Below are 24883 nucleotides of genomic sequence, written 5' to 3' on the forward strand. Positions count from 1 at the left end.
TGTGTAGGGAATGTAATGGGGCTGGGTAAAGGAACGGGGCATGCTCCATGGCAGCCATACCTCGAAGGAAATATCTTGGACAAGGCAGCGAATGCTTAGGGGCTTGTTTGAAAAATACACATTCATCCTCAAATTGGAGTTTGATACGTGACTTCAAGACTGGCAAAAATGTCCACACACTACATATTAAACACACGGGCAGGGGTATGTTTTTGCCTGTCATTCCAAAGCTACTCATTCGTTCATTCAACCGTTTTTATCAAATATCTACTATGTGCTGGCCTTCGGCTGGGCACCGGGGATGTGGTGGTGAGCAGAGCAGACAAGAAGGCCTGCCCTCGTGGAGCTTACATTCTATCACGCAGAGACGCTAGAACCCACCAGCCGGCCGCGCAGTCCACCGCAACCGCGATTCAAAGGTTTCAAAGGGCGGGGAGGAGTTAGAGATGAGAAAACAGACAAGTCTCTTTAAGAAGTGCAGTGGTAGCTGGAAGGGGACTTGGGATCAAGAATTTTTGTTTTGTTTTTTTGGTAAGATGGGAGAAATTGCAGCGTCTTTGCTGATGGGAATGACCCAGGAGAGAGAGAGAATTGATGTGTGAGAGAGGGAGGAGTAGTTTCTGCTAGAAGCACAGACAATTCTTTCCAAACCAGCTGCAGAAAAGGCATCCTTGTCTGAGAACGGTTGCAGGAGGTGGGTGGATGCAGTGAGTCAGCTGGGGGGCGGGGTAGAGGGGCTTTTCTGGTGGCTTCCATCCTCCCAGTGACACTGAAAGCAAGGCCCTAAGCCACAAGCGCTGTGGGGGAGGGGCTGGAGGTCGGAGGAGCAAGGTGTCGGGTGGTTATCTAGAAGATTACAGGGCAGGGCGCCTGGGTGGCTCAGCCAGTTAAGCATCTGTCTTCGGCTCAGGTCCTGATCCCGGAGTCCTGGGATGGAGCCCCAGATCAGGCTCCCTGCTCAGCAGGGAGTCTGCTTCTCCCCCCTCCCCCCACCCCCGCTCACGCTCTCTCTCAAATAAATAAAATCTTTTAAAAAAAATAGACGATCACAGGGCAGCATCAAGGTTTGAGGTTGGTGGTCATTCTGTTGGTTCAGTGGCCAGTCCTGGTTCACAGTGAGTGGTGCTCCTGCACCTCACCAGAGTCACCAAGACCGCTAACAGACCTGTGCCCTTTTGAGCTAGACCGTGGCTCTCGGAGATTAGATTTCTATCTAACCTTTGTGGTCAATTCTGGAGACAAACGAGACCCAATCTCTATTTTTCTTTTTCCTCTTGATGAAGGGAATTTCCTCTTTTCCCCCCACTGACTGTTCTCAGGGGTATGAGCATGGTTTAGGGAAGGCAGGGAGCTGTTTGGGATCCCTGGTGAGGATGGAAGACATTGGGAGGTAATGGAGAAGTGCCCTCAAGGAGCAGTTCTTGACATGGGGTGGCCAACAGCGCCCCTGATAGGATTCATGGAAACCCTGCGATTGCAATTATAGATGAGTTTAGCTTATAAAACCTAAAATAGGCGATCCATGTGCATGGTATAAAATTCAAAAGGGAATGCAGTGAAATGCAAATCTCCCTCCCACCCTGGCCTTCAGCTGAGTGGTTCCCTCTCCAGAGGCAACCAATTTTGACAGTATCTTGGGTCTGCATAGATAATTTTAGTGACTGCTGAAAAAGTAAGGGGAGTGTGTGTGGGTAGGCCCGTGTCAGCAGGCTGGAAATACTTACTCAGGAAACTGGATTTCTATAAAATTCTTGGGCACATATCCTTCTTGGCTCCCAAGCTCCGCCTTGAACCACTCCTCTTGGTTACTTAAGATCTACATGGAAGAGAAGGAAGGACAGAGACTGTAGGGAGGACATCAAGAAACAAAAGACAGTCACCGCAGGGCAAAGAACACCCTTTCGGATTCAGAGCGAAAAACCGCCAAGGGCACCACACAGGTGCTCCAGTGGGGGGGGCAACAGGTTTCTCTCTGGAGTTTGGTTTCTTTGACCCCAAGCTATTTCTGTCCACTGGTGCCACACATGGGACCCCATCATGGCGGGGCCTCCCAGACTCAGCACTCGGGGGATTCTCTGTATATTTTGGAAATTCATATGTCCCAGATCTCAACTCCTGAAGCTCCACATTTGAGCAGATGCTGGGAAGGCAAGAGTGGCCAACCCATGATTTCTTTTTCTCTGCCGGGTAACCAGGGACCTTTTCAAATTTTAATTTGTTCCTATTTCTTTAAACAAGCAAATTAAAACTTAAAACATCCAGTGGGGCCAGCTTTGTGAAAACAGTAACTTTTTGTGTTCACACTCCATGTGTTTCACAAACAATTTGGACGTAACTCAAGATATTTGGAATGCCTTTTCTAAACTTGCTTTTAGTGCCAGATCCCAAGCAAAGCCAGAAGTTCTGTCTCATGACTATATGGTCTTTAGTTGACCGTGACCCCAAATGTTATCGCTTCCCTTGATTACTCATATGACTCACCAGACTTGGCTCTATGTGGCTTCTGGTTATTTCAGAAAATGTTTCACTATTAAAAGACAAATGTTTGCCCCCATCCCCCACTGGGAATATCTCTAAAGTATGTGGCATGGACTTGAAAAATAATGGAGATGGCAGAGACAAACGATGAACAGAAGCTTGACGATGTCATTGAGCCCCTGAGTGAGCCACATAGGAGCCTCCCACTTCTGGACTTTGTGTGAGAAGTTATCAGTCTGCATGATTATTTCAGCTGTATTCAAGTTTCTGCCTCTTGCAGCTGACAATGCCTTAACGGATGGAAGTGCTATGCTGAAGGGCAAAGCAGAAGATGAGTAGGAAAGACTGCCTGGAGGAGAGACCCTGGAGTTGCCCTGGCAACGAAAGAAGTTACCCAGGCAAAGTCTGATGGCACAGGAACTTCTGGGATGGGAGGAAGTGGGATGCATTCTGGGAACGGAGGGCCTTGGTCCAGCGGGAGTTTAGATTGTGGCCCCAGGGGCAGAGCGAGGGGAAACCAGAGGCACAAGGCCCATGTTGAAAAGTCTGGACTTTTATCTTGAAATGTATGGGGAGCCACTAAAGGCTTCTGAGCAGGGAAGTAACACAGTAGGAATTAGAGCCAAGAAAGAGTCCCGTATCGGAGCGTGAAGACAGATTGGAGGCGAAAAGTCTAGGAAGACAGTGTAGCCATGCTTGCGAGAGGCGAAGGGCTATTTTAGAGGAACCTGGAAGCAAAGTGTGCAGGATTGTGTGACTGTTCTCCGAACCAAGGGAGAAGGGAATTCTGGGAGGGCTCTGGATCTCGGACTTGGGAGACTGAGTGGGTGGTGATGTCTTGGCTAAAACAGAAAGTACAGGAGGAAGAGCAGGTCTGAGGAAGAGCTCATGAGCTTCAGATTGCATGTGGGTGAATCCAAGTTGCCCCGGGACCGTCTGAGAAGAAAAGCTCAGTGAGCAGCTGGAGGTGTGTGTCTGGACTCAGCAGGGAAGTGGGGACTGGCATTCGGGATTTGAGAGTCATCCTAAAGCAGGTGGAGTTGAAGTCCGGGTGCCACGGGTTTCTCTCTTCCAGAGACGGGAAGAGATGAAGAGAGCTGAATAACTGATATTTCTAAAATCACCCCCGAGGTGGAAGAAAGGGGCCAGCCCTCTGAGTTTGGAATGAGAAGACCTGGTTTCTAGCTTGGCCCCATCACCATCTGTATGACCTTCGGCAAGTCAATTAGCCACCTGAAAAATGGGGACAGTAACAACCAGCTAGCCCCTTACAGAGCTGATGTGAGGATCAGATGAGCCCTGGTACCTCGAAGGCCTTCAGAAAGTGTATGCTGTTTTTAAAAATACAATTCTGCAAAATGTGGTATACTTAGGAGGGAGGACTCCAGCTCTGAAGGACATGGTAGGGTTTATAAGTTCTTTAAAGTATTATATGTGTATGTTTTGAATTTAATCACTTGTTCTGAAGAAATAAAAGTGTGTCCCATATTTGAGTTCTAGAATTGCTGAGGACAGAAAACTTTATAGTTTCTAACATCAAATGTGACTGCCGGTATCACTAAGGACGCGTGGGTATGTTTATGCCGATGGGGGTGCGGTAGGGCGGGGGGAGCAGAAAATCTAGGTCAGAAAAAGAACTAGGAAACTCAGCACACAAAGAACACAAGGACATTTCACTCCACGCCTTCGCGCCCCCCTCCCCCAATTTATGGCTTTGGAATTCCTTTCTCCTGTCACATGGGAGTGTGATGTTTGGGCTGGGTAGCAAATGTCAAGTACAAGGTGAGCAGGGATAAGGTAAAAGAGGCCAATTGGAAATCGGCTCATCACGGTAAGAACCAACTTTGTACTTAGTTCTCTGACCTGAAACCAGCTGTAATTTTAGTAATTGTGGCTCCCACCCATCTACCTCCTGTAGAAACTGAAAGATTATCCCTCAATGCCGGCCATTTCTCCCCACCACCTGGTGCTCCGTCTGCCTGAGATCATGTTCCCAGGGAGGTGAATTTACAGGCTTTTTATGGTGTATAGGAAGGCGAGGTTTTAAAAGAATCTCATTTTCTGCAAAGAAGAGTGTTTGGGGGGAGGTGGTTTCCTCCTGCCGTTGTTGGCCCAGGGCCCCATACTTCCTGTTCTTCTCATCTCTCTGCCTGTTCGGTTCCCCCTATCTCTTGGCCCCATCATGAAAACCCAAGCAAGGGGTTCAGCCTGAGCACATGAGGTTTCAGACTTCACTTTACTGTGTCTTAATCCTTATCATGTTGCCTACGAGAATAATTTTCTGGGTTACGTGGCCTGAGAATAAGTTAGACGTGGCAAGAGGACAAAATGTACAGTTGGGAGAATTTTAAAATTGGGTGGAATTATAGCTCTTAGAGGCAGAGCAGAAATCTGAAGTATTGGAGAAGTTAATTGACATAGGACTAACTGTTAGTGCTTTCAGGTCACTGTTTTAGTAGGAAGAAATGGGGTTGAGTTGGACACATTACAGAAATAGGTAGAAATGGACTGGGTCAAGAGAAAAAATGACTGGCAAATTTCAGAGGGAAATGTAAGTCCGGTGCTGTGTGTAGCTGCAGGTCTGGTGGTGGTGGTGGGGCGCGGTGGTTGAGGCACGAACATGAAACATCCGGCTCCTGACGTCAAATACTTCTTTCACGGAAGAAGCGGGATCAAGTCATTTGGCCGGAGTTCCCCGTCCACCATCTTGTTCATCGTCCTGTCATCAGCATCTAGTGAGCACCTGCTGTTTGCACTTAGGTGCTGGGAATATAGACATGAATAAGCTGAGGTCTTGATCCTGGGGAAGTCACAGTCTGGAGTGGGTGGGTTGGTGGTGAACTAGTCAGACATTGTTTGTGCCTTCTAGTGAGAAAGTCTGTTTAGTCTTTTAGCACGAAAAGCCTAGGATGAAAGAGCATCCCAGGAGTAGATTACTGCGGCAGTCAAGAGCCGCCTTTGAAAGCACTTGCAAGATCTTGGGGCTCATGACCCATCTCTGGAGTGGCAGAGTAGGGTTGCAGTTGCACGTAGAGATGCACAGGCGGGGCACTAACTACCATGATGTAGACCTGCTGTGGGGCTCAGCTAACAGGCCCCTCTCTACTTTCCGTTCCACCGTTAGGCTGCAAGGGACAGAATTTGAAAGGAAGGAGAGGTTTGCCCTTCTGGTGGAATTCTACATGACCCTGTAGAAACGCAATTTAACAATTCAAGCCACTGGTACCTATTTGGGACCAGGACTTGTGTGGGGTGCTGCTGGGAAGGCACAAAGATGAACCAGGCATGGCTCTGCTCTCAGGGAGCTCACAGACCACTGGAGTAATCAACCACTCATTCGTTCATCAGATATTAGGGACAGTCAACTCTCTGCTGGTTTGGACACAGGCGGGCCCGGCAATCAGGATTCCACAGGGTAAGGGCAGTGATGAGAGATGGGTGCATGGGGTGCGCAAGAACACGGAGGCTTGGCTGCTCACCAATAACTAACTGTCATGGGAGGTGAGATCATTGGTGCCTTGAAAGAAGTGTGTGTGTGCAATGCTGTGGAAGAGCTGAAGAGGGAGTGATTAATCTTGCTGGGGCCAATGGGAGTGTAGAGGGAGTGAAGGTTCCCAGGCAGAGGTGATCAAATATGTGTGTGCAGGAGAAAGGCATTGGGAGTATGGGGAGAACCGACACAGCACAGTGTGTATACTGCAGTATGACCTGGGCATTGCACACACAGAGGTGTGTGCGTGTGTGTGTGTGTGTGTGTGTGTGTGTGTGTGTGTGTGTGTGTATGGTGTATGTATGTGTGCATGTTCATGGACGAGAGCTTGATGAGCTTAGGTAGTGTGTTGGGATCAGGTGGCTTAAATTTCAATCAATTGGTAATGGGGAACCACTGAATTCTTTTGAGTAAGGAAGTGATCTGACCCGACTTGTCTTCCAGAAAGATCCTCCTGAGACTAGTATGTGAAACGATTAAAGGAGTAAGCGAGAGGAGGTGATGAAGTCAGTCAAGAGGCTGTGGCAATGGTCTGACTGGCAGCAGGAATGGGTAATACTGAAATGTGGCAACCATTTATGAAGCATCCACTTTGAGCTGGGACCATTACCTCTAATCCTTTCCGGAACCCTGCAAAATAGATACGGATTCTACTTACAGATAAAGACGGAAGCTCAGAGGGGCAAGTGACTGACCCAAGGACACACAGCTAGTAAGCTGGGATTCAAACTCAGTTTATCTGGCTCTAAACTCCTGCTCCTTTTTAGTGTATCAGACTCCTCTCTCATGAAGAAGGGGATTGCTTAAGAGATCTCAAGAAAGAAAAATGGCACAGAGTACATGTTTAGGAGTGAGGCCGAACTCCATTCAGATCCAGAAAAGGGCCAGTTAACAGTGTTAAACTCCACAGACGCGTTAGTAGGGTCATTATATTCCACATTAAAGAGATCCCTGGTGGGCATACAGGGAGTGTTGGGGGTAAAAGGCAGATTCCAGAAGGTTCCAGTGGAATAAATGGGAAGTGAGGAAGTGGAGACACTGGCATAGAGAAGCCCTCCCGGTGTTGGTAGCGAAGGAGAGGAAAGAAATCAGGAGGTAGACTGAGAAGCTGAGTTGAGGAAAGGGTTTTTTTTTCCCTTTTCCTTTTCTGAGGAATAGGAAACCCACGAGGCGGATGTTAGGTTCTGTTTGCAATGGGAGATGAGGGGTGGAGTTGGCCCCCTGGTCTCTCTCGACTGAGGACGCTCTATAGCGGTTGATAATCACATGGTCACAATATCCCATAGAGAAGGGAGGGACTGCTCACCATGTGGCAGATCCCTCTGTGACCTTGGTAAGATCCCACAGAAGTGAAGGTCACCTTTTCTTGGGTCAGCAGCCCAGGGGACACTTTGATCTTGAGAAGCTCCAGGATCGAAGCCACCCTCTTCGCAACTATATTACTAGATCTTTGCAAGGTGACAACAGCTAGAAGGATGAATCCCGGGGGTGTTCAAGTTCCAAACCAAGTCATCCTACCTGGTCTGTGCTCCGTGGACACTTTCTGAGTCACCCTGTCCCGTACTGACAAGGTTCTCTCTACAGCAAGCCTACTTCGTGGTGAGGCCGGCCTCAGTGCTATGGTGCAGTCTGAGAAGGCCCACGTGGGCTTCTGAGGACCAGGGATGGGGATTTCTGAGGGTCCTCTGAGGCCAGGCCGGGGGGGCGGGGGGCATTAGCATCGCAGACTCGCCAAAGGGCCTGTGTAAGGGCTTGTGCTTTTGCTCAAAACAGGGGCGAAGATGCAGGACTTAAGCCTGTAAGTGCGGTGCGTGGAATGTGGAAGTCCGAGGCCTCTTCAGCCCTGCAAGCAGCCACTACAACTCAAGTGTGGGTGTTAGGCAAGTTCTAGGGTGTCCTTGAGGGGCCGGGTGTGCAGGCCTCCGTTGGCCCACGTCCCCTCCAGCTGTCGTTCCCAGGCTGTCTCCACCCCCACCCTCCTGTTAAGTTCCTCACAATGCTCACTGAATGCCCCCCAGGCTAGCTCACCTCCGAGCTTGAGGTCAAAGTCCAACTCACGGGCACTGCATTCCCTGACCACAGAAGTTGCCGCTCATTCCTGCGACCCCATCTCTCAAGGTTCCCTCACCTGTGCTCCCTGAGCATTTAGACAAGAATATCTGTAAGAGCCCTTTGGATGGCTTTCTTCCCCCCACCAGACCACGAGCATCTCAGGACAAGGGTGGTGGCTTCTTTCCATCACCCATTCTGGAAACTGGTGCCCGGGAGTGCTCAGAAGGAACCTTTTTGATTGAGGTGAACTTCTCTTTTTGAAAGGAGCTGTGTGTAGTTCTTAAGAAAAAGGTGTGGGTTGTTAGGTGAACTTGGGGACCTGACCAGAGTAACCCAAACTCCCCAGGGCCCCCCAGAGGGCCCCATGTCACCTACCTTCAGAACGTCTCCAGTGTGAAAGCTCAGTTCATCCTCGCCTGAGGCGGTGAAGTCAAACTTGGCGATGGCTTCCATGTCGGGACGTGAAGCTGGAAGAGAAGTAATGTGCTCATTATGCCCTTCTGTCCAGAGGAGAGCAGCGGGCTGCATAGCAGTCTGAGCAGGTGGTAGGCGCCTGGTCCAAGGCCTCCAGGCCTGAGGGGGAGGCCCAGGCACACAGGGAGATTTTTCGAATCCCGGGGAATTGTTGCGGGAGGGAGCCTGTAGGATGTGCCTCCCTTTCTTCCCTGAATCCCCGCATGCCAGGAGCAGGGAACGGAGGCCAGCAACGCCTTTCCCATTCCTTTCATCTGCCTCTGCCTGTCTGGCCTGTCACCCTTTCTGGGGGCATCCCTGTTTCTGGTTGATAAGGATGGAAGACTCGCTATCATCTTTAACTTGAGGCCCGAGGGGCTGGAAGACTGTTCTGTAAACATCGTCCTGAGGCTGTCCCTTGGCAGCTATATTTAACCAGGCAGTATTAATTAGACAGATGCCATTTTCCCTTTTACGTCTAAATCATTTAAGAGAATTAGGCAGCATCGGCCAGTGGGGAACTCAGCGCCCTTCCACATGGTTTGAGAGTGGAAAGCGTTCTGGTTCTAGAGGCAGGGGACTAGATTAGTCAGATTCCTTATTTCATTATTAGAGTGTAAGTCAAGTACCTTTTTAAAAAAAATTTCATTCTAATACTTTGGCATCAAGTTAAAATATTATTCCCCCCCAATAATACACAAGACCTATATAAAATAAAAAAGTTAGCCTACAAATGAAATATAGTTGGTTTGTTTTTTGTTTTTTGGTTTTTTTTTTTTTTTTTTAGGAGACACTGAAGCATGTCTGTAAGAAAGAGCAGAGTCCTGGTTTTGTTGGTGACAAGCTGTATGATTTTGTGCAATAACTAAACCTCTCGGTGTCTCAGTTTTCTCATCTGTAAAGTGGGGATCATATATTCAACTAATAATAGAGGTGCCTGGGTGGCTCAGTCAGTTGAGCCTCCGACTCCTGATTTTGGCTCAGATCATAATCTCAGTGTTGTGAGATCAAGCCCCGAGTCAGGCTCCGCACTGGGCATGGAGTTGGCTTAAGATTCTCTCCCTCCCTCTCCCTCTGCCCCTCCCCCTGTGCACACGTGTGCTCTCTCTAAACAAACAAACAAACAAATAAATAATCCTTAAAAAAAATAATTGTATGGAATGAATTTATCCTCAGCAAAGGTAGCCTGGCCAAAAGCAGCCTGGGTTTTCTTCTGATTTCTCCCATCTTTTATGAACTTTCCTCTCTGAAATTTGATGCTTATTCCCCATGACCCGCAAATCCTTTGGTTTTCTGCTAAGACAGTTTGCTGTTAGGACAGTCTTGAAAGCTGTTGTTTGGCATTTACGTTTATCAGAATTTGGCTAAGTCTGAAACCCTTTAGGTTAGTAACCTCACACCTAATGGCTTTCAGTAACCAGCAAACCAGGACCACAATCATACTCTCAGTGGGAATTTCCACCCAAGTGACAAGATTTGGGTAAATGAGGAAGGTGGCTGCCGGTGCGAGGGTGCAGCACGCAGAGATCAGGGGATTAAAGCCAACTGCCACAGTGGTAACAGCAAGGGGCTCGGTTCTCTGATTTTACACATTTGCTGAGTCTTCCAAAGGCAATTTGTAGAGATGACGATTACCCATCCCGAAGGTAGATATTAAGCAAAAAATATTTCAGGAGCCAGAGTGAAATGTCATAGTGAATTGTCTGAGCTTTATCACCAGCCAAAATTTATTTCCAAACAAAAATATAGATATACTTTTTGTACCCTTTCTTCAGGATCTGTCCATCTAAGGCGAATTAAAATTGTGACCTAGGATGGCCCACTCGACAGGAAGGAGTATTCTGCCCTCCTTGGTGAGTGCTAAATGCTTTTGCTGATTTGCTTCACCCTGTGGCTTTAACATGAAAAGCCTCCCCTAATTAAGGCCTTGCCTTGAGCTTGCGGGAAGATGTGGTGTCTGCGGGTCACCGTCATGGTATCCACAGCAGATACTGGTCACCTCAGGAGAGCAAGTGTCAGGTGAATGGTCCTGAAAACCAAGATCCCATTTCTATGCAAATTTACCTTAATAAGCAGGATGGAGACAAGGGGAGGGCAAATGCTAAACATATTAGAAAGTCACATAAATTAGGGATGAAAATATATCTAAGGCATGCTCTAGATATGACCTTGAGCTTGGGAAGATCTTTCCTACATTACGTGTAACCCGGATGCAGCCTGGGTGCTTGGTCCAGGCTGGTCGTGCGTGACTTCGGTGAGAAGGCCGAGGCAGAACAGCATTGCTTCTGAGAAGCGGCTCTCTTCTCTGCCTTCCCCCACGAGGCAGGTGGTATGGCAAAGCCAACTTCACGGGTACATCACCGAACTCCCTAGCTTATAATATTAATCCTGGCTCCAAAAACCCCATTAAATAGGCCCACTCTTCATGAAATCACTTTGGAAAAAAAAAATGTGTGTGCGTCCCATTTCCCATTTCCATTTGTGAAATGAAATCTGCTCAGATGCTGTTTGGTAGGAGGGAGATGTTCGGGGGGAGTGGGGTATGTTCTATTTTCGTTCCAAACCCAGGGCTTTGCAATTTCTCCCCTTGAAGTTACCATTCCCTGCTTCCCTAACAGCCGTGCCAACCCCCAGGGGTCCATCTTCTGTTTGATCATAAAAAGGCATGGAAATTTTTATCCCATTTTTCTATATCCAATATTAGTCTTAATTTTGAAAACTTTTAAACCACCACCAGGGAAAAAGAAAACTGAACTAACGTATTTTGTTCAGTATTTATTCATTTGTTATAGTCTGTAACTTCTACTATATATATATATTATCTTGAAAACATGGTAGCAACAATTACAAGACAAAAGAGAAAAGGGGAGGGGCGGGGGGGGGGGAAGCGCAGCCAGCTCAAGAGTTCAAGAACGCAATGGAACCTTCCAGCTGCTGTGTGCAGTTACAGTGCTCCTGACCTCGGGGGGGAAATGAAGAGAGAGACATCTCTTTAAAGAACCTCACGGATGGATTCAGTGTGCGTTTCCATCCAGTGATCAGCTTCAGAAATGGCTGAAATGCTGCCTGCTACAGAACGTGAATGACAAGTGACAGTGTCCAGGGGCAGTCAAGCCGCCTCCTGCAGCCTCCCCCACCCACCCTGACCCCGCTGAGGATGCCATTTGTCCAAGAATCCTACCTCGGAACCATGCCGGGCTCCTGCCCTTAATGCTGGCTCTGCTTCTCACCATCCCTCTGTGTCTCTCTCCCTTTGCCCCTTTATGAATTGCGTGCAATATCCATTAGCAGCCCTGTGACACAGATCTGCTGCGCCACTTGGAAGGACCACACAGGACTTCCCCAGGCACGATTTCTCTGCCCCTGCATTTCCATTTAAGCTTCTTTTACCGCCAAAAAAAAAAAAAAAAAGAAAAGAAAAGAAAACCCTGAAAAATATTCAGGCTTATATACCAGGAATGTTTGTCTACTTCTAAAATACAGTCACCACTGAGGACAAAAACAAAAGCCACAAGACGGCTCTTTAAAAGAGCCGCCATGTCAAATCCAGATTAATTGGATGTGTTCAGAAACACGTAGTTACCCTCAAAAATCGTACCAGGCGAGAAACTTCTTGAAAGATTTCAGCTCCTCCTAAGTTGGCTATGAATAGCCAAGGTTTCCGTTTTATGCATCTCTTAAAAAGAGCAATTGCATAACACCACAAAGCTGTTGGAAGATTCAGGCTCAGGACCCAAAGAAAGAAGGAGCTGGGTCCTAAATCGAATCGGCAACACCACTTCCTATTTTGCGGGAGAGAACGTTAATTTAAATATTTTGTGACTTTTTGCACCAGTTTATGCTGTAATTCAGTTAAGTTATTTTTTGAAAAAGAGAGAAACATTGCTCTTTATAAATATTGCTTTAGCATATTTATCAGGACGGTAATGACAAACGTAATTTTTATTAATTTATTTTGTTATGAAATGCAGTGATAGAACACTGAGGAGTTTACATGAAAGGACTTTGACTGCAGCTATCAAGAGAAGCTTGGCTAAAAATGTAAAATTCTCCAGGCAGTTCAACCTCACATAATGTGGAGATTTGGAACCCACAGCCTTTCTATTTGTCAGGCAAAGCCCCTCCGGAGTCAATGAGAAGGCAGAGTGCTTACTCCCCGCTCTGAATTAACAAGGTCAGTTCCATTACTTTTCAGAAGTAGGAAACCTTACCAGGAAAAAAAAAAGATTATAGGTAATCTGTACTATACCACTGTACACAATGGAGATGTTCTTGAAAAGTTATTAGGAGGGCGCCTGGGTGGCTCAGATGGTTAAGCGTCTGCCTTCGGCTCAGGTCATGATCCCAGGGTCCTGGAATCGGGCTCCCTGCTCCTTGGGAGCCTGCTTCTCCCTCTGCCTCTCTCTCTCTCTCTCTCTCTCTCTCTCTGTCTCTCATGAATAAATAAATAAAATCTTAAAAAAAAAAGAAAAGTTATTAGCAATAGTGTATTTGTAAGTGGCATCATATTAGCATGCATTATAGAGGCTCATTCTACAAAGGAACCCCATGGTGAATCCCTTTACAAAATGAAAAGGAAAATTTGTTATGCAGATAACTACCTTTTAATTTATCTGTTTTAAAATCTGGGTTTTCATGCATCTATGAGTCTTAAAACAGAGCACACCTGTATATCCTTCTAGCACCTCCCACTGTGGGTTAAATAAATGTTAGTTTCCTCTCTTCTTAACTCCCAGAACACTTTTTTTTTTTTTTTTCTCTACAGGATTTTTATTGGAGGGTGGGGGTGGATGTGGGCATCATGAAGTCCTCGGTACAGGAGCCAGGGCATGGGAAACTTCAGAGCTCCTTCCGTGGCGCACAGCCCAGAGGAGTGGGGCGGCTCTCCTGGTGTTCAGGAGAAGGTAGTTTTTAGCTGCTCCTTCACTTTGTTGAAAGTCTCAGAAAACCAGTTCCGGGTCTTCGCAGGAAGGTCACTCTGCCTGATGCTCTCAATGGCTGCCCGGGCCTTGTTCTCCAGGGTGTTACCAAACTCCTTCAGTTTATCCGGGATGCGCTCCAAAGTGCTGGAGATTTCTGGGGCCGCCTGGGCGGGGGCTGGGCCTTCCAAAACCATCGCCAGAACCACCACCAAAACTGGGAGCGACAGGAAGAGCCTCATGGCTGGGGGCTGGAGGGGCACTCTGGATCAGTCGCGGGACAGCACGGTTCCCAGAACACTTTTTAAACACCTCTCCTACTGATAGATAACAGTCTACCTTGGAGTATAGGAGTCGTCAAATCTTTTCTGTAAGGAGCAGAGAGTAAATATTTTGGGCTTTGCGGGCTGTATCTCCCTGCGGGCTGTATCTCTCTGCCACAGCCACTCAACTGGGCTGTTGTAGCCAGGAAGGCAGCCTGAGAAAATAGTATTGAATGGGTGTAGCCGGCTTCCAATAAAATTTTATTTATGGACACTGAAATGTGAATTTCACATAATTTTTACATGCCACAAAGTATTCCTGTTCTTCTGATTTTTCTTCCCCAACCCCAGTTAAGAATATAAAAACCATCTCAGCTCACATGGGCAAAAATACATGATGGCTGGAATTTGGCCATACTTTGTGGCCGTAGTTTGTGAACCCCTGGTATAGATGCTTCTGTCTATATCTTACTTCCCCTAGTCGTTTGTAAACTTCCTGAGGGGAAGAGCTGCAGCTTAGTGGACTGAGTGTGGGCTTAGGAGTAGATGGGCCTGGATTTATATATATATATTTTAAAGATTTTATTCATTTATTTGAGAGAGAGAATGAGAGATAGAGAGCACGAGAGGGAAGAGGGTCAGAGGGAGAAGCAGACTCCCTGCCGAGCAGGGAGCCTGATGCGGCACTCGATCCGGGGACTCCAGGATCATGACCTGAGCCGAAGGCAGTCGCTTAACCAACTGAGCCACCCAGGCACCCTGGATTTAAATCCAAGATGTGCCGTTCCCTTTCCAAGTGTCCTGTTTCTCTATGCATTAGACGGGAGTGACCACATCTACTTCACGGGGGTGCTACGTGTTCGCGTGTGTGGAGATGCCGGCACACGGTAGGCACTCCATAAACGGTAGCAGGGCTTGGTGTTATTTCTTCTTAGATTCCCTCCAATATCGAACCAGTGCTTAGTAGGCACTTAGTAAATGCTGAGTGAATGAAAACGTGATAAGCGACCTGCCATCAGTTACAGCTGTAATTTATTTCCTCAGGGAAGGCAGAGGATCCATTTACAAGGATGAATTAATTTCCCACTCAAAGGTGCCCTGACTTCTCAGCTAACTCAGCCGGAGATAATATAACACACACCCACACGAAAGCTGATTTATTTAATCCAACAGAGGGCAATGGTGCACCCCAAACCGTTGGTTCCATCCTGAAACTTTTTTTTTTTTTTTTGCATCTTGAGTACAGGTTTGGCCCATTGTCCTTCTTGTCTCTTGTGTGTTTTAAGGCATGTATATTTTAACATTTCAAGGAATCTGAAGCCCATACAATACAGAATGACTTTGCTGGGAAAGAATTGGAAAGTCATCAGCTCCTACTCATATTCTGCTGCTTGAATTCCCTGAGGATCCTGGAAAGATGGTCCCGTTCATCTCAAAGTGATTAGTCCCTCACTCCTGCTTTTGATTCTAGGTTAATGATTTATGTTGAAACCCCTACTGTGTGTTTTTCTTTTTATCTGAACCCTACAGCTGCGGTTGGAGACTTTTTGCCTTAGTTTATCACCTTTTCCTGGGCGTTAGACATAGGAACAGGATACCGAGAAAGGTCATAGATGGCCCTCCTTGAAAATTTGTAAGTTTAGGATGGACAACTACCTATAATTCACCTGTCGGCTCTTGCTTAAATATTCTTCCAGAGATCCAAATCAATCGATTCTGGAGGAAAAATGGAAAAAAGGGAAGAGAAAGGCTGAGCATGGCCAAAGAGATCAAGAGCTGGCCTTTCTTCACTTTGGGCTTTCAAAGGGCAACATTTTTGCTCTGTTCTACCAGCAGAATCCCTGCTTACACAATACCTCTTAATCAGCGGGCCATGTTGTTAATGTTAACCTTCTCGCTCGCTGAATGTCTAACGCGGTGTACATGTTTCTTTACTGTGCCTGCTCTTGAATTACTTCTAACTCATCCCTGGAGCCTTTAAAATAGAAACCCTCAAATCCTATTCTAGTAAGATCCTCCTTCTGGTTTCTCTGGAGACTCGGATCTGTGGCCACGTGTAGAGGGTGAAGTGGGGGTTGAACCATGGCGGCACCAAGCTTGCAGATTGCCATGGACTTGGGAATGGCCATCAGGGGCCTCTGCTTTCGAAGATTTACAACGAGCAGCTCCTATGCTTATCTAGACCTCCCCAGTCAGAGATGAGGACCATTTCTTTTTAGGTTCAGGATCTCAGGGGAATAAACAGCCTTCTCAGACGGACCTGGCCTGTTTCCACAGGTGTTCTCTCCATGGAATATAAACATTTCTGACTTTATTGCAACCAAAGTAAGCAAAGACAAATGGAATATATGTACTCCACCAAACCAGTTCTGGCTAGTTGGCTGAGATTTTAGTACCCTCTAAAAGTGTCCATTTTAAGTGATTTTGCACACATGAGACGTTCTTATTTTCCTCTTGTCCCTAAGTGACTCATTGTTTCCCCCTCCAAAGCCCCAGGAAGGCATAAATTCCCCCGGCACTACCGGCAGGGGTGAACATGGGGAACTCGAGGGGCCCTCCGCAGCCTGTCCGAAAACAGCAATTCCTTAGGGGCTGATCTGCTGACGCCAGTCTTGGGGACACAAGGAAATGGCTTGGGAAGAAGGCTTCAGGGTGTGCTCCATTTCCGCTGCAGGTGTCCTTCCCACATCACAGTCATCCTCTGGCTGCTTCACTTCTGCAGAAAGCAGCAACAGAGCTGTCTCTGATGACAGGTAACGAATGGGCAGTGGGTCCCGGAGCAAGAATTGAGACACAGGGCAGGAGAGGCGTACTACTCTCTCCTCCCAGGCTGGGAGGGGTCTCAGGCTCCGCCTGTAATCCCCTCGCTGAGGCTGCCTTTATGCACCCTGACCTTGGGACGCTGTCTCTCCCAGTGCATCTCCTGCCGACCCTCTGCCAACCACTTAGGGTTTCGGTCCACCCTTTGGCCTTGCCTTTGAGATGTCTCCCTATTTTCTAAGTGGGAATCATCTCTTCAGCTAGAAGGCACTTGTTTTTAGGTTTGGAAGCCAAATAAATATATCTCAAAGACGTACAGACAAACTCGACACGACTGGAGAGTCCCTCTAAATCCCTTATACCCTGATTTAATCAAATTGCTGTTCTCTAGGTCCCTGCCTGTCACTGTGGATTAGGGAGATCTCACTGGTCTCAAGGATGTTTTCCTCTTTTTTAATTAGTTCCTCTTTTCCTGCTTAAGGTTTTTTGTTTTGGGGAGGGGAGGGAGGTCAAGGAGAAGGGAGTACTAGAGGGTGGAGACAAGTAGGGGACTGTCCCTGTTCAGGTCCCTTCCCCTCCCCTGCCTTCTAAACTGAGTGATGCCCAAGACAGAGGGTCATTTGCTCTTCCTTCTTCTTGTTACTTATCATCTTACTCCTCTGTAATCAACACCAGTCTGGTATATCAAATGAAACTTTCTTTAAAAAAAAAAAAAAGATTTTTTTTTTTATGCAATCTCTACACCCAGCATGAGGCTCAAACTCACAACCCCAAGATCAAGTCATATGCTCCACCAACTGAGCCAGTCAGCCAGGCGCCCCTCTTTTTTTTTTTTTTCAAGTTCAAAGCACATCCCATAAAAATGTCACTTGTCCTCAAACTTTTTCTAAGAAGAATATCCTTTTCTTTCAGTGTTATGTCTGTGTTCTATCAAACTCAAGCACCTTCTATTCTTTTTTTCCCCTAACTTGCCATTCTTTGCAAAGTGAGGTTGCCAGGCACAGTGGAGGTGCACGGACATGGCTGTCAGAGAGACTTGGTTTCAGATCTCAGTTCTGCTGCTTCCTTGCTAGCTGGGAACCCTACCCCCCCCGTGCCTCAGGTTTTGCATCAAGAGTTCAGACAATAATGCTTATTCTCAGTGTGGCCGGGGACAGGGTGTGGAACGCCCTGCTCATCCTCTGCGTTTGAAAGTTCAGTGTCTCTCCAATCATCTCTCGTCTATCTACTCTCCTTTCTCGTAGAGAAAACAGTTTCAAAATACCGTTTTCCAAAAATCCACCAAGCTCATACCCCTTCCCGGGGGAATGCTAGCTTCTCTCTACTCCCTGTGGAGTCCTGGCTGCAGCGATTTCAGAAGGTAGGACGCAGTGTATCGTCATCAAGACAATCCCGTAAGTAGAGAGAAAAGATGGCACGAACCAAAGGGCAGTGGGGAGATGGAAGGCTGAGAAACCGAAAACTGATCTAGTTTCTGAGCTTTGCCGTCTGTCTGCCTCACCCAAGTCTAGAGACAAGAATCAGCTGAGACTAAGTTCCATGTATTGATATGGTCTATCATGGACCAAGGGCTTCACAGGCACTTTGCAACATGATTATGATTATGATCATTATTACTAGTACAACCACGACCACCACACCCATTTTATACCTGGGAAGCGGAGGGGCGCCATTACCCTAGGCGTCTGCTCACCCCTGAGGTTGTGCTCTCTTTCCTTCGCCACACTGCCTTCGCCGGCACTAGCAAAAATGGAAGTCCTGCACTAGCTCAGGACAATGACTAAAGAGCTCAGGGCCCCCTGCACCTCCCTGGGTGGCTGTCCTTCAGCCAAGAAATTGATGGGCACGATTCTCAGATACCCACAAAATTCAAGCCAATTATTCCTTGGTCTGAGAAGGCAAAGTCTGCAATAAACCTGGCTGACCTCAGACCAAGCAATCATGTGCTTTAAGCCCATTTGCCGAAATGGAAACAATCTCAGTTAATAAACCTACACGCGGCTGTTCTTCTCCTTGCCTTTCCCTTCTGTTCCTTTCTCTCTCTCTCTCTCTCTCTCTTTCTGTCTTTCGAGGTCACAGGTTTCTAACCTCTCCCAGCATCAACATTCCTCACAATCCAATCTGCTTTTGTTCGGAGCTCTTTTTCTTTCTCCTCTAAATGCCTGTGACTTACTGCGAATCTAGTTAGAACAAGGGTACCTCAAAAATCTTTTTGTTTTTACATCTTCTACACTTTTCTTATGGAAATGACACCATGAAAACATCAATCCAAAAACATCAGCGACAGAAATGAAACAGGAAGAGCCCACCCAGCCCCACTCCACTGCCGCCAGACTGAGGTATCACTTGCCATTTTCTTGTGCTCACCAGGGCTGTAGTATCACTCCCAAATGCAACGAGTCCGCTCAGCACCCTCTCTCTCTTCCTTCACGTCTGCACCCTGTGCCACCTTAATTCTTATTTGGGCAGAGCACAAAACCAGAGATTAGATGACTCTGCGACCACAACTGCTTCAATCTTCTTGTCACTTCTACTTATATTCCCAAGCCCGCACTTATTATTGGAACGCGGGCCATTTTTTAGTTCACCGGGCTCAGAGCTTGCCAAAGTGGACGTTAACCCATACAACAGTCTACCTGGCTTCATTCAATAAGTCTATCCCTTGAACATTGGAGGTAATTACATTTTTATATATCAAGTCACCCCATAAAGGTGCTAGAAAGCTGCCAATAGAAGGGATGCTCTTCCACATTACTTTCATCAGATAAACGTTATAATATTCTTATCTTGTTTGGAAATTTAGGTCATAATTTGAGTTCACTTGAACTGAGGAACATCTGTATTTGCTTTGCTTAATGTAGTCTCTTCCTTTTTAACTTCCAGTCTTGATCCCCTAAACCTTAGGTTCTCCAAGTTGGAGGTGACCCAGGAAGTTGGCCCCGTATTTCCCTAATTTATTGAGATGATGGAGAATGGTCCTAGGGAAGATGGAACTGGAAGCAACTAAGCAGCTTGGTGAGTTGGTTCTATCGAACCAAAGTGTCTCACTATTATTTTCAGTTTGAATTCTGCCCTAAGGAGAAAAAAAAATTGAATGTGTGAAGATGACACTCACAAGTCCCAAATTCTTGTTTCTAAGCCTGACTATCCCTGGCTCCTCCACCACCCTCCATGTGACCAGGCTCAGACTCCTTGCTTTCCTGGTCATTTCCTTCAGGTGACATCACGGTCTGTCAATGTCCTTCTTAAAATGTGTTACCTAGAAGTCAGCCCATTATTCAAGAAACAGTCTCAGCTGGGCTCAGTGGAAGGGCACTGTTTAATCACTTCCTCTGCACACCGGAGCTTTAATAACATGTTACTCTATTGGCCATTCGGGGTTCGACAGCAAAGCACTGGGACGAAAGCACAAATGCTCCCCAGCGCGAAGAGGGGTCACGCCGGGCCCCTCTACTTTGCTTCTGCAAGAGGCTTTTGGGAGCCAAAATGTGGGGTTCAAAGTTAATCTTTTTGATTTTGATCTTGTTCTGGTCTCCGCATACCTCACACCTCAGTTCTTCAGTCGATCACGATTCATCTGGGCACGGATTTGTATTCCTTCCCTCTGGTTTCTCTCCTGACTCTTCTCACAAGCAAGCTTAATGCCTTTTTGGCCTTTATTTCATAATAAATGGGACATGGGCGTTGGAGTCAGACAGAGCTGGGCCCAAGTCCTGGCTCCTTCATTCACCAGCTGTGTGATCCTAAGCAAACTGGTTATATCTCTGAACTCAAGTTTCTTACTTAATGACTCCCTCCAGGTTGCCATGAACTTATTCATCAGCACTCCCTGAGCATTAGCTCCGAATCCACCAGATGAAGCAGTTATCATTCTGCCATGTTTTTCTGCATTTTCTTCTCTTGGGTCTCATGAAAAATGCAACCAAATGCTTTGCTGAGATTAAACTGGGCTGTGCCTGTGCCCTTTCCTTAAATGGCAGTCTAATAACCTTATAGGAAAATAACATAAACCAGAACAGTGCCAGCAGCTCTTTCAGGATCATGCTTGGGGAAATGCAATGTGGAAGAAATTCGTCTTTTCACTCACTTGCCCTCTTTTGTGTCTTCTGTTCCCCACTCCTTGTCCACGTTTCCAGTCTGTTGAGTTTCTTTTTATGTCTTTTAAATAGGCTGCTGTCACCTTCTCTGCCGTGCCCCCATTCTCCATCGCCCCATCCCACTTGCTTGTTGGAGAAAGGACTCCTGTATGTTGAAGCTTTCTGGCACACACTTTCTGAGAGTCATCTTCCCATTTAGAATTTGTCGATGCCATGTTGTCATGCTACCCCCCAGATCCACTCAAGACTCTCCTCTTGCCATTTCAGGCCTTAGCAATCTCTTCCCCATCATATCTCTCTAAATAGACTTCAGAATATCATGCACACATGCCTTAGGATGGCTTTTCATTATTCTCTAAGCACTCCCGCCGCATCCTCACCTCTGCACTGGTCCTCCTTCTGCTACCTAACTCAGGCTTCTGTGTACAGTTGTGCAGGTGGTTTACTGCACAAGCGCACATGGCAGAGGCTGCAGTGGGGGCTAAAATCCAACCAGTGCTCTTCTATCAAGTTTTGAGTCTGATGTGGGGCTGCATCTGCTTAAAGTTAGGGGCACACTTCTCTAATGTAAACAAAGGCATCGGCTCTAACTTCAACTGCCCCTTCTAAGCCTTACTCGGGGTCTGCCCTTGTCATATACCCTATGCTCTCAGGCTCTTATTCTCCTGGGGGACTCAATGTATTTACCCCTTGCTTGGTGTAGCTGCCACGTTCAGTGAGGTGGGCAAGTACGTGGCCTTTTGGAGCCCAGCTACCAGAGTTCAAATCCTGGCTGTACCACTAGCTATCTGGGTGATCCTGAGCAAGTCATTTCATCTCTCTGAGCCTCATTTTTCTCATCTTTAAAACAGGAATAATAATAATAATAGTACCTGCCTTAGCGTTCTTGTGAAGATACCTGAGTATTTGAGATATCCATCTAAAACACTGAGTATGATGCCTAGCACATAGCAGGGACTCTTATGTTTGCTAACTACTGCGACTTTGTGCATATTCCATGATAACTACCAATGACCGAGACGTGCTGTGGCTCTCAGGAAGAATGAGTGATAAAATGTATCCCTCACTAGGTAGGGTTGCTAGATAAAGTACACAATGCCCAGTTCAATTTGAATTTCAGACAAATTTTTGAGCATAAGTTTTCTAGCATAAGTATATCCCAAATGTTTACCTTGTCCACAAAAATCTCACAAGGATAGATGGTGCATTGTTAGGAATGATGGCAAGGAGTCATTTGACTTTTCCACCCTGTCCGCTCTGCTCTGCCCGCTGCTTTTCATCTCACACAATGCTTGCTCTACAGGGTCTCTGACATAAAAACTGGGGAGTGGGCCAACTTGTGGCAGGAGACTCGCGGTCTTGGAATGAAGCCTTTAGGGGTTCCCGTGAAGGTTATGGTTTGCATGTGGAAGTGCATATTCTCTCATTCATATATGCTGGAAGCCACAAAACGTCATACTTCCCACCTGCTCTGCCTTTCGTGTGTTATTTGCTACTTTCCACGAGGTGTGGGCCAAAAGGCACACTTTTCCTGTTAAGCATTCTGGCATACTACAGGTTTTGATAAGTGGGTTTGATAGATTGGAATTTCTGTTTCTGTAAGTGAATTTTCTTGTAATCCGTATTTGCAGTAAAGCAGAATTCCTCTAAACCTTCTTACGTATTCAGACACTTCTCTTGTGATTATTCTGGCATTTCGCATCGTTATTCTCAACTTCACTATCTGCACTCGCATATCTATAACTTGTCAAATTTTTCCATGCTTGGCATTTGCACCAGAGTAAAAAAACAACAAAAAAAAAAAACAAAAAAAAAAAACCACAACTCCTGGGCACCGGCCCCAGTGAGTTATTAGTAGTCCCACCACATAGTCACCAGGTTGACGTTTACTTACATTACCCGTGTCTCTAGTCCCGATAACAAATAATCCTTGATTCGGTTGCTGATACCTAATCTTTTTTTTATTTTTAAATATGATTTGTGCTTTTCTAGAAACTTCCCTCTTCCTGGAACCACTGTAGAGGAAGCCACTGAAACCCCAATAGTACCTAATGTGGTTCTCTTCCCTTCACGATCTTCTTTTTTTTAAAGATTTTATTTATTTATTTGTGAGAGAGATAGCACGCACAGAGAGAGAGAGAGAGGGAGAAGCAGGTTCCCCACTGAGCAGGGAGCCCGATGCAGGGCTTGATCCCAGGACCCTGAGATCATGACTCGAGCCAAAGGCAGACCCTTCACTGACTGAGCCACCCAGGCCCCCCCCCCTTTTTTTAAAGATTTTATTTATTTATTTGAGAGAGCGAGCAAGCACGAGCTGGGAGAGAGGGAGAAAGAGAAGCAGGCTCCCCACTGAGCAGGGAGCTGATGTGGGACCCTGAGATCATGACCTGATCGATCCCAGGACCCCAAGATCATGACCTAAGCCGAAGGCAGACCCTTAACTGACTGAGCCACCCAGGCGCCCCTCTTTTTTATTCTCTTTCATTTCAAATCCTCCATTACTGACTCCTTGTCCAGATTCTTTTCTCTCCCAACTCTGTCTGCATGGCCAAGCGGTGGTGACTTCTCCTCGGTCTGGTCCACATTTTCTGCTGCTTGACCTCACAGGGCTTTCACTCTCCTTGTCTCTCTCAGGAGCATCTCCTATGCTTTATGTATTCACTCAGCAGACATCTACTGGGTTCCACTTTGTGCCAGGCATTGTGCTCCACATGGAGAGCCAGAGTGGATTAGAGAAGCGGTCCTAGACCTCAGCTGGATTCCAGTCTTGAAGGAAAGACAGACAAATTGACCAAACAAATGAGATCTGTGTGGTAACAGAGCCAAACCTCAAGTGGTTGAGGAGCCCAGAGGAGTGGTTCCTAATCCAGCCTGGAATGGGTACAGGTGCAGGAGGGGCCAGGGGGAGCTTCCCAAGTGAGATGACAAAGAAACTGAGTCTTGTGGACAAGTTGAGGGCATGTACATCACCAATGGAGGGAATGATACGTATAAATAGGAGTCGTGGAGCCCATTTGGTTCATTATAACCATCGTGCATTGGTGGGGGGTGGGCTTGGTGATTTGGCTGGGGGCAAGGTCATGGAGGACCTTGCACAGCACGCCAAGGACATTGGACCTCACGCCGCGGGTGAGTGGGAATTGCGGGAAGTGTTGATAACATCTGCATTAGGAAATGTTTAATCTGGAGGCAGTATGAAGGATTGGGGAGCCGGGTAAAACTGGAGACGAAGAAACCACTGCAGTGGTCTTGGCCAGAAACAATGGGGGCCTGAAATATGACAGCGAGAGACCTTCCTTCTTCCCTTGACCTTGGGCTTTTGTCTCAGTAGTGCTTTACATGTTATCTCATTTAACACTTGCAAGATCCTGAGAAGTAAGACCTGTTGTTCTATCCATCTGACGTATGAGAGAACTGAGGTGCAAAGAGGTTAGAAAATGGTCTAAGGTCACATGTGTCAAAACGTGTTGGAGTCAGGATTCAAATTCAGCCTGCGGACTTAACTTAATACCATGCCTTGTCTATTACTTCAGCCAACTGTCAATGGCTAAAAGGCAGAGAAGAGTCTAGAGCAGTGCTCTCCAACAGAAATATGCAAGTCACAAATGTGAGCCACACATGTAACTTTAAATATCTCAGTAGCATATTAAAAAATTTTATTTTTAACAATTTATTTTATTTAACATGATATATCCCAAATACTATCATTTCAACATGAAATCAATATAAAATATTACTGAAATATTTTGTATTCTTTTTTCTGAACTAAGTCTGGTGTGCATTTTATAATCATAGTACATCTTGATTTGGACCAACCATGTTTGAAGTACTTAATAGTACAAGTGGCTAGCAGTTACCATATTGATCAGCATGGATCTGGAATGGCTTTCATCTTTCTGCTGTGGACAATATGGTAGATGGTGATAACATTTTCAGAGCTAAAGCATTATGGGAAGAAAAGATAATTTGGAAGGAGCTTGAAATGTTTGAGAAACATCTAGGTAGAGATTCCCAGGCAGGGGTTGGATATTTAGGTGTAGAGCTCAGCATAGACGTCTGAGTAGACATATACTGGAAGTTGGAAGCTATTCCCATATAGATGGTTATTAAAACCCAGGCTTAGAAGGAACTCACGTGGGGCGATTATGTACAAGGACTGAACTCTGGAAACACAAGGAAGGCTTGGATGCCTTGCGTAGGAATTCCTCTGTAAGTATCTCCCCTTAAATGGGAAGGAAGGACAAAGTGAGTGTGACTGCAGAAGGTAAGTTTGGTAGGTAAAGAGGGTGAAGAGAGACAGGAAGTAGGCCTTCTAACCCGATGTTGGCAGGGGTTCTCTTGGGTCTTCTACATTTTTTTTTTCTGTTCTAC

General features: G+C 46.5%; 3 protein-coding genes across 8 annotated transcripts in view; 1 reads left to right on the plus strand and 2 right to left on the minus strand.

The window, feature by feature from the left end:
* The window catches only part of GRAP2 (GRB2 related adaptor protein 2), a 63809-nt gene that overhangs the window by 11671 nt on the left and 27255 nt on the right, over positions 1–24883 (minus strand). For all 3 annotated transcript variants that reach the window (XM_027593476.2, XM_027593473.2, XM_027593474.2), the window contains exons 2-3: positions 8396–8487; positions 1725–1816 (exon numbers count right to left, since the gene is read on the minus strand). In XM_027593476.2, coding sequence (XP_027449277.2) covers positions 1725–1816; positions 8396–8473 — 170 coding nt within the window. In that variant the 5' untranslated portion in view covers positions 8474–8487. The remainder of the gene's footprint in view (positions 1–1724; positions 1817–8395; positions 8488–24883) is intronic.
* The window catches only part of ENTHD1 (ENTH domain containing 1), a 174155-nt gene that overhangs the window by 6589 nt on the left and 142683 nt on the right, over positions 1–24883 (plus strand). Inside the window, exons 1-4 of one of the 4 annotated variants that reach the window (XM_027593470.2) lie at positions 2582–3880; positions 10249–10326; positions 12445–12647; positions 19320–19430. The gene's annotated coding sequence lies outside the window, so the exon portion shown is untranslated. Of the gene's footprint in view, positions 1–2581; positions 3881–4232; positions 4310–10248; positions 10327–12444; positions 12648–19319; positions 19431–24883 lie in introns of those variants that run through there. The other 3 variants (XM_027593466.2, XM_027593471.2, XM_027593468.2) reach the window with 3 other exon arrangements.
* Positions 13216–13690, minus strand: LOC113921950 (apolipoprotein C-I-like). The gene has a single exon (XM_027593479.2). It carries the CDS (start codon positions 13632–13634, stop codon positions 13368–13370), a length of 267 nt encoding a protein of 88 aa, XP_027449280.1. The 5' UTR covers positions 13635–13690; the 3' UTR covers positions 13216–13367.

The sequence above is a fragment of the Zalophus californianus genome, chromosome 9 (assembly GCF_009762305.2).
Source record: "Zalophus californianus isolate mZalCal1 chromosome 9, mZalCal1.pri.v2, whole genome shotgun sequence".
Classification (NCBI taxonomy): domain Eukaryota; kingdom Metazoa; phylum Chordata; class Mammalia; order Carnivora; family Otariidae; genus Zalophus; species Zalophus californianus.